General features: G+C 37.6%; 1 protein-coding gene across 1 annotated transcript; it reads left to right on the top strand.

Moving 5' to 3' along the window:
• The first annotated feature begins 598 nt into the window (after positions 1-598).
• On the top strand, positions 599-9,406 carry PRND (prion like protein doppel). Its single transcript, XM_016431416.2, has 2 exons — positions 599-904; positions 7,795-9,406. Exon 2 carries the CDS (start codon positions 7,807-7,809, stop codon positions 8,344-8,346), a length of 540 nt encoding a protein of 179 aa, XP_016286902.1. The 5' UTR covers positions 599-904; positions 7,795-7,806; the 3' UTR covers positions 8,347-9,406.
• The last annotated feature ends 458 nt before the right edge of the window (positions 9,407-9,864 follow it).

Here is a 9,864-nt window from a genome sequence, read left to right as displayed (position 1 = left end):
CCCTACTTCCTGCCCTCTCTTCTCCCTGGGATGGCAAGCAATCTGATGTAGATTTTACATGTGTAATCATAGAAAACTAAATATTATTTTAAAAAAGAAATCACTGTGACCCTGGGCAAGTCATTTGACACCAATTGCCTAACCCTTACTACTCTTCTGCCTTGGAACCAATACTTAGTATCAATTATAAAATATAAGGGAAGGGTTGTTTTTTTAATAGAAATCATCTAATAATTTTTTTAGATAAACGATGAGAGGCCCAGGGATTTGTTCTGTGTTACAGAGGTAGCAAATAGAAAAAACTGGGATTCAAACCCAAATCTTCTGATTCCAATGTCAGTGATTTTCCTGCCACACCATACCAAGATACCTCCTGTGCTGCAAACCAGTCTACTGGGAAGTTTCCAGAGACAGTTGGCTCTCCTATCCCTGCCAAAGTGTTTAAAAAATTGTTGACCACATGGACATGCCTGGTAAAGATTCAGTGCCATTTATGGGGGCCCTGCATCCTAGCACAATCTTGCCACTCAATAGCAATTTCAAATAATAATTAGCTTTAGATATTAATGGGGAAAGTATTTTCTTTTAATTACTTCTATTTTTACATTCACAAAAGGGATGCGTTTCCTCCAACACATTCTGAGGTCCTTACAAATGTCACAGTCTTCAAAGAGGCAGTTTTCATGAGAATGTCCATCTGGACAAATTGAGAGTGACCCGGAGACTTTCAGATTGGTACTCCCAGGAAGTGAATAATATCATACCATATTTGGAGAGAAGTATCAGTGCCACCTCCTTCTCCTGCTATATAGTTGTTGAGTACAACTGATAAAGAACCAGTTCTGTGGGGAGAATTTAACTTCTTCTGGCTTCCAAAGCAACCTTTTCCAACAACGAATAAAAGGTAAGTGGTAACAAATCTAGAGAGAGGTGACAATACAACATGGCAGCCAAAAACTGATAAATAGAAATAAGCAAGGCATTGTTTTATATATGCATAATTTTTTTTTGTCAAATGATGCTTTCTCTAGTGTGAGGAGGGGAGGGAGGAAGGGAGATAGATGAGAACTTTAATGTAACAAACAAGCAAACAAACAAATAAATAAAAAGCTAAGGCAATCTCTAGCTCTACTAACAAATAGAGGCATGCTGTCCAGAATGAAGATGATATGTGCATTATTTGCTATTCTGGCCAAACCATATCCAGAGAATTGCATGCAATTATAGGAATATTTTCATAAGGATATTGGCAAACTAAAGGAAAAATAAAGCTGTTTGAAGAGAAATGCAAGGTGACTTAAAACTGTCTTATTACAAAGATCATTTAGAGGAACTAGGGATGCCTAGCCTAGAAAAGAAAGTTTTAGGGAGGCAGATTAGCCATCATCAACCATTTGAAGGGCTGTGATATGGAAAAATAAATCTTTTTGTTCTGCTGAGCCCCAAAGGGAAAGACAAGGAACAAAAAGTAGGAGTTATTTTGGTTCTATTTACAGAAAAAGTTCCTAACAAAAAAGAACTGCCCCCAAATAAGATGGACCACCTTTGAAGGTAAAGCGTTCCCTTTCTCTAGAGATCTTCAAGAAGAGATTGGGTGATTTATCAGGGATGTCAGAGAAGGGATTCCTGGGTAGAGATGGGTTGACCCAGGAAGCTGCTGAAGTTCTTTCTAGCTCTGAAATTTTAAGAATCTATTGCAGATACTTTCTTAAGACTGATTTTTTTTCAGAAATTCTGATTGCTTGTTTCAAAAGGATTCTCTGCCCTTAGAGAAAACCATTAAGTGCTTCCATTTCAACTCTTGTTATCTGTAATTTTTACTGGCTTGTCAAGAGTCTTTTGTTCACTTTTGAAAAAGTACAGTCATCTCAAAGGAAATGCATCAATATGTGTGTTTTCAGATATTGAAAAAAAAAAGTGTTTTCATGGCTGTTTTTTCTATTTTCCTGAGTCCTTGTACTTGAAAAAAAACTCCCTTTTAAGGTCTCTGGTGATTTTTTATGTAAATGGTTCTATAATGGGTCAATTATCTCATTATTGTTATTTAGCATCTAACATCTCTCCTGCCAAGTGAGTGCAGAGTCATTATGTGGGGTGTGACCACCTATTTCATCTTTTCTCAGGTAAATGGAAATAGTTTTCATTTCTTGGGCCTCAGAGAGCAGATCCAGTCAATTTTCACCTTGATTAGAGGTTTGATGCCTCTTGATAAATACTTCAATAGAACTGACATTGTATATAAATATTTGCATAAGTCAAGTGGATTGGAATGGAAATGATTATGATGAACCAAAGCAAAAGCAAGAACAGGGGAGGAGGAAGGCTGAGCACTGTATTAAAACAGTTTAAAACTTAGTATTAAAATACAGTATTAAAACTTAGTATTAAAATACTAAGTGTTCTCTCTCTATTAATAAGCACAGGGAAGAACTATCTGAAATGCCTACTAATTACCAGGTCAATTCTTACCAGCAGTCACCAACTCTTGGTACACTGACTAGTATGAAACCAAACTTAGTTTATCTCCAGGCCAACCCAATCACGCACTGATGAGTCAGGACCAACTTTGGAGTTCTGCGATTGGGGATATACCAAATACCAACCATGTTTCCCTTTTACCAGGACCCAAAATACATAGACAAAGGGAAGAATCACCAAACACAGTATGCAATTCCACCCTCCAGCATCTCAGCATTCTCTAAAGAACATGGCTCTGTCATAACCCTGTGTTGAGTGGAATAAATTCCTAGTTTCTAAAAACCAATATGAACAGGTATCTTGCATATTCCTCCACTCTGACTCCCTGCCCCCCCCCCAACTCAATAAACTCTAGTGGCTTCCTATTGCCTGTAGCATCAAAAACAAAATACTCTGTTTGGCATTCAAAACTCTTCATAATCTAGCTCACTCTTACCTTTCCAATCTTCTTTTTTAAAAAAACAAACAACTTAACTTCTTTCTTAGAATCAATACTGAGTATTGATTCCAAGGCAAAAGAGCAATGTTAGGCAATGGGAGTTAAGTGGCTTGCCCAGAGTCACACAGCTAGGAAGGATCTGAGGTCAAATTTGAACCCAGGTCTTCCAATCTCTATGCCTAGCTCTATCTGCTGAGCCACCCCGCTGTTCCCACCTTTCCATTTTAATTTCCTAGTACTTTTTGATTCCATGACACTGGTCTCCCCACTGTTCCACAAACAAGTCACTCTATATCTCAGGCTCAGACATTTTTTCTTACTATGTCTCATGCCTGGGATGCTCTCCCTTCTCCACTCTGACTACTAATCTCCCTGGCTTCTTATAAATCTCTGCTGAAATTCTACCTTCTAAAGGAAGCCTTTTCCAACCCCCTTTTATTCCAGTGACTTCCCTCTGTTAATTATTTCCTATTTATCCTCTGTATAGTTTGCTTTGTATAGATTTGTTTACTTATCTTCTTTCTTAGACCATAAGCTCTTTGAGATCAGGAACTATCTTTTTAGTCTCTTTTTGATTTCCTAATGCTTAGTACAGTGCCTGGAACATAATATAATGAATGTTTATTGACTGATTAAATACTACCTTGGGTATGGGCTTAATGACAGATGGTGTGTCTGTCATCCAAGGGCCACCCTAATTGTGAAGAGGCTAATCCCCAGAGGATTTGGTTATAATAATTTACAAAGAACTTCAGTAGAACTCCAAAAGAATATTCTCCTGAGACAAATGGATTGGAATAGAAATGAATATAATGAACCAAGGCAAAAGGGAGAATGGAAGAGGTGAAGTCTGAGCACAGTTTTAACATCAACTACTCTGTCTATTTATAAATACAGAAAGAACTGTGAACTGTATCAGTCAAGGAATTTTCCATGTAGGAAATCACTGATCTATAAAGTAAGCCATTGTTATTTCAGGGGCATTACAGAAAGGATGAAAACTAGCTGTATTGAAAACTTATTTCCCAATTAATCCTGAAGACTAGAATGTCAGGCCAAAACTCTAGAAAAAAAAGTCTATATATTTATATACATATATACACATATATACATATATACACATACATGTATAGATATAGACACTTATGTCTATATCTATATCATTTCTATATACATATATAAATACATATTATCGTCTAAATCTACATCATATCTATATACAAAAACATAGACTCAGGGGTAGCTGGGTGGCAAAGTAGATAGAGCTCTAGACCTGGAGTGAGGAGGAGTTGGGTTCAAAGTTGGCCTCAGACATTTCCTACCTGTGTGGCCCTGGGCAAATCATTTAAACCAATTTGCCTTGCCCTTGAACTTCTGTCTTAGAGTTGTTACTAAGACAGAAAGTAAGGATTTTTAAAAAATGTTTAAACATAGACACAGACAAAGATATATAGACATAGACATAGTTATAGACAAAGACACCAACATAGACACAGACATAAACAAAGGCAGACAAAGACACAGACATAGACGAAGACATAGACATAGATAAAGACATAAAGAGACATAGACATAAACAAAGTTACAAACATAGACAGAGATTCAAAGACATATAGTCAAAGACACAGACACAGACATAGACAAAGACAGACATAGACACAGACATAGGCAAAGACATAGACCTAGACACAGACATAGATGAAGACGTAGACATAGACAAAGATACAGACATAGACAGAGATACAAAGACATAGGCATAGTCAAAGACATAGACACAGACATAGACATAGATGTAGACACAGACACAGATATAGACACAAAGACACAGACATAGACAAAGACAGACATAGTTATAAACAAAGTCATCAACATAGACAAAGACATAAACACAGACATAGAACAAGACATAAACATGGACATAGACACAGACACTAACACAGACAAAGATGCATAGACATAGACACAGACATAGACAAAAACACAGACAAAGACATATAAACATAGACACAGACATAGACATATACAAAGACACATAGACAAAGACCTATATAGGTAAAGGCAAAGACATAGATATAGGCATAGATATAGACAAAGAAATAAACATAGACATAGAATAGGCAAATATATGTAGTCTTTCCTTTTGAAAAGTCCAGAGTAAAACTAGAGTTTCTTTTCTTTTCAGTTTCTTTTTCATTTTTTCTAGACATATCACCTTGGGCAAATCATTTTATTTTCCTGGGACTCAGTTTCTTCATTAGTAAAATGAAGTGTTGGATTAGGTGATTTCTAATAGGTCTTTCTAACTGTAAATGCTAGGAATCTCTGTATCTTAGACTCTCCAAATAGTTCCCTAAAATTTATAGAGAGCAACTGTTGCAAGTCTGCTTTATCTCAACATTTCAGTCTTATAAAATGGCTTTTCACTCTGAGATTATAAAAGACAAAAGCAAAAATTACATACTAAAAAGATTCCCCTTACTCTAGGCTGGCATCACATTGCTCACAGCAGTATTATTAGAAGGGTTACCACCCACCCAATCACCTTGATAGTCTATCTGATAGATATCATAGATAGCAAAAAGACAACTGGCCTTCAAGACAGAAGAAGTGGGCTTTAGTCCTGGGGTCTCTGTTGACTAGCTGCCTGGTCTTGACCCTGTCATTTCCTTTTCTAAGTCTCAATTTCTTTATATGTAAGATTATAAAGTCAGGCTAGATAAGCTTTAAGGTTGATCTAAATCTGAGGGGTCAAATGCAACTCAGAACACTCCAAAGTAAAGCTCAAACCAGGGACAGGTAGGTGACTCACTGGATTAAGAACCAAGTCTTGGATCCAAATCTGGCTATGTGACCCTGAGCAAATCATTTAACTACCATTTCCTAGCCCTTACTGCTCTTCTGCCTTGGAACCAATTCATAGTATTGATTCTAAGATGGAAGGTAAGGATTAAAAAATAAGTAATGGGGAAATATTTAACAAAATAAATTAATTACATTAAAACAATAATATGAATATGTGTTTTTTTCAAGTCAGTGATCAGCCTTTAGGAATCCTTAGGTATGGTTTAGTCCCACCCCTATTTCTATTTGATTTGGACAGCACTGCTCTAGGTGATCCTTCCAGCCCTGACATTCCATGGTCTAAGACCCTTCCAGCTCTGAAATGTTATATCCTAAGTTCCCTTCCTGGTCCTAGACACCATTCCAGCATTGCATACTTTTCAGAATTGCATTTTCATACCTTTGTCTTCCACCTGGGACATAGAAAATGCCCTTTAGAAAAAGGAAAAGAAAAACTGGATCTCAACAAAGACATAGACACAGACATAGACAAAGACAAATACCTAATTAACTCACCCCCCATCTAATTCATTTCTCACTCTATCAACTCTAGCTAGCACAGTTATTATTCCCATTTTTATAGGCTGACAAAACTCTCTTCTTATAACAACTGGTGAGCCTGGCAGGCAGGCATTCTTTCCCCATTTTACAAATGAGGAAAATGATGATTTTTAAGTGAATTGTTCATGATTGTATTCAATTCTAGTCAACAAATGTTTATTAAGCATCTACTATGCATAAACCCCTGTGTCAGGAGGTATACAAAGTCAAAGACTGAAAAGTCTCTGCCCTTAAGGAGCTTACATCCTACTAGGGGTAGCTGGACAGCCTAGTGGATAGAGCACTGGGTCTGCAGGCAAGAAGACCTGATTTCTCATCCAGCCTCTGACACTTAACTAGTTTTATAACCCTGAACTTCTGTCAGCCTCAGTTTCCTCATCTGGAAAATGGGGATAATAATGAGGGAGGCGAAATTGACCAGCCTTGAAAATACAGCTGGCTGGCCTTGGGAGTCTGTCAGAACCATAAATATGTCAAACAACAGGCCAGGAAGACCCCAACAATATAGAATTGTCAAAGTTCCAAGAATAGTAGAAAGCAGATAAGAGCCATACATGCAGGCAAAATTCCAAGGATAAGGGGCTGGAAAACCGGGCTTACAGAAAAGTATTTAAAGCCCAGCCTGTCAGAAGCAACTCGGAACTCTGATGGTAGAAGTTCCCACTGATGCGTGTATCAGTTTTCACAATAAAGGGCCTTATCCGTGTCTGATTACATTGCCCGAAATCTTTCCTTGGTGGTGGGTAAATTCCCGGACCTTAACAATAATAGTATCAATGTCAAAAGAATGTTGTGAGGATCAAATGAAATGATAATTGTAAAGTATCTAGCACAGTACCTGGCACAGAGTAAGTACCATATAAATGATAGCTATTGTTATTATTATTATTATTATGCCAGCCAGGTGGAGCAGTACATATAACCCCATCATAGAGTGAAGAAGGCTCAACTTCCTAACTCCAGATGTGACCTCAGACACCAGCTAGATGACCCTGAACAAGCCTCACTTTCCCTGTTTGCCTCACTTTCCTCATCTGTAAAATGAGCTGGAGAAGAAAATGGTAAACCACTCCAGTATCTTTGCCAAGAAAACCCCAAATAGAGTCATAAAGAATCAGTCATGACTGAAACAAACAACAATAATTATTGTTGTTGTTTACACAGATAAATTCAACATAGTGTTGGATTTTAAGTAGGAAAAGGGAGAGATCAGATTTAACTAGAGGCAGCAAAGACAATACTTGAACCTTTTGTCTTTTGACTCCAAGTTTAGGAAACTTTCCATCCTCATTCTAGTACATTCAATCTGCTTCATTTCATTCAATTCACTAACACAACATATATTTATTAAGTGACTACATCCAAGGCCCTGTGCTATGTTCTTAAATGACTAATCTAGCTCCCATTACTGGGAGGGAATGCCTTTCAATTTATAAGGTTAAGGAAAATTAACTATTACTTTTTTGTACTTTCAGGCTTTTAATACAATGAGGAGACATTTGGGAATTTGTTGGATAGCCATCTTCTTTGCCCTGCTGTTTAGTGATCTCTCCTTGGTCAAGGCCAAAACTACAAGACAGAGAAATAAGTCAAACAGAAAAGGTTTGCAAACTAATAGAACCAACCCAACCACAGTGCAGCCCTCAGAGAAACTCCAGGGGACTTTCATCAGGAATGGCAGAAAGCTTGTCATTGACTTTGGGGAGGAGGGCAACAGTTACTATGCGACCCATTACAGCCTGTTCCCAGATGAAATCCATTATGCTGGGTGTGCCGAGTCCAATGTAACAAAGGAGGTCTTCATCAGCAACTGTGTGAATGCTACCCGCGTAATCAACAAGTTGGAGCCCCTAGAAGAACAAAACATAAGTGATATTTATTCTAGAATACTGGAACAATTAATAAAGGAATTATGTGCCCTTAACTATTGTGAATTTAGGACAGGGAAAGGAACTGGCCTTCGGCTCTCTTTAGACCAATATGTTATGGTCTACCTGGTGATTCTGACTTGCTTGATAGTGAAATAAATAAGCACAGAGCCTGACAAGGAGAGATGGATAAGCCATCCAGCCACAGGCAAAGACCAAAGTTATCTCAGGCTCCCTTCCTGCTGTAACAAAACCATTACCCCTTAAAAAAAACCTTCCAAAACTCTCTGACAAAGGTTTAATTTCCCAAATATATAAGAAACTAAGTCAAATTTATAAAAATTCAAGCCATTCCCCAATCAACTAGTGGTCAAGGGATTTGAATAGGCAGTTCTCAGATGAAGAAATCAAAACTATCTATAATCACATGAAAAAATGTTCTAAATCCCTCCTGATAAGAGAAATGCAAGTAAAAACAACTCTGAGGAACCACCTCACACCTAGCAGATTGACTAATATGTGAACAAAAGAATGTGATAAATGTTGGAGGGGATGTGGAAAAATTGGGACACTAATGCATTGCTGGTGGAGTTGTGAATTAATCCAACCATTCTGAAGGGCAATTTGGAATTATGCCCAAAGGGCTTTAAAAGACTGTCTGCCCTTTGATCCAATCATACCACTTCTGGGTTTGTATCTAAAAGAGATAATAAAGAAAAAGACTTGTACAAAAATATTTATAGCTGCACTCTTTGTGGTAGCAAAAAACTGGAAAATGAGGGAGTGTCCATCGAATGGCTGAACAAATTGTGGTATCTGATGGTGATGGAATACTATTGTGCTGAAAGGAATGATGAATTGGAGGGATTCCATGTGAACTGTAAAGACCTCCAGCAATTGATGCAGAGTGGAATGAGCAGAACCAGGAGAACATTATACACAGAGACTGATATACTGTGGTACAATTGAATGTAACAAACTTTTCTACTGGCAGCAATGCAATGATCCAGGACAATTATGAGGGACTTATGGGAAAGAATGCTATCCACATGCAGAGAAAGAACTATGGGAGTAGAAATGCAGAAGAAAAACATATGATCGATCACATGATTCAATGGGGATATGATTAGGGTATTGGCTTTAAAAAATCATTCTACTACAAATATGAATAGCATGGAAATAGGCTTTGAATGATGATACATGTATAACCCAATGGAATTGCTTGTCAACTCCAGGAGGTCGGGAGGGAAGAGTGGTGGGAAAAATCATGAATCATGTAACCATAGAAAAATATTCTAAATAAATAGGTTTTTTTAAACTACTAAATAGTAGTGAGTGTTGTCATGTCATAGGCTATATGCTTTATGACCTGACAAGTGTGTACCTAAAGTATTCATTCCAGGCTTTAAATAGTACATCCTTCCCACTCTAAAATCCATCAATATTCCTTCCAACTATGAAGGTGATTCTGGGTCCACAAAGGCTAGACCAGAAGAATCCAAGATCTGTTAGGGTCTACCAAGATGAAAAAAATTCAAGTGAGTCTCAGTAATAGGTTGTGTTCCTATCCAAGGACCATCTTAGCTTAGTCTAAAGAGCCAAAAGCCTGGCCACCACATCATAACTCCTTTTGGCCACAGAAACTAAAAGGGTGCCATCATGATCTAGAGAGGCTGC

The sequence above is a fragment of the Monodelphis domestica genome, chromosome 1 (assembly GCF_027887165.1).
Source record: "Monodelphis domestica isolate mMonDom1 chromosome 1, mMonDom1.pri, whole genome shotgun sequence".
In the NCBI taxonomy this organism is placed as follows: Eukaryota; Metazoa; Chordata; class Mammalia; order Didelphimorphia; family Didelphidae; genus Monodelphis; species Monodelphis domestica.
The sequence above is the reverse complement of the archived record's forward strand: the minus strand, read 5'-3'. Positions and strand labels throughout refer to the sequence as shown.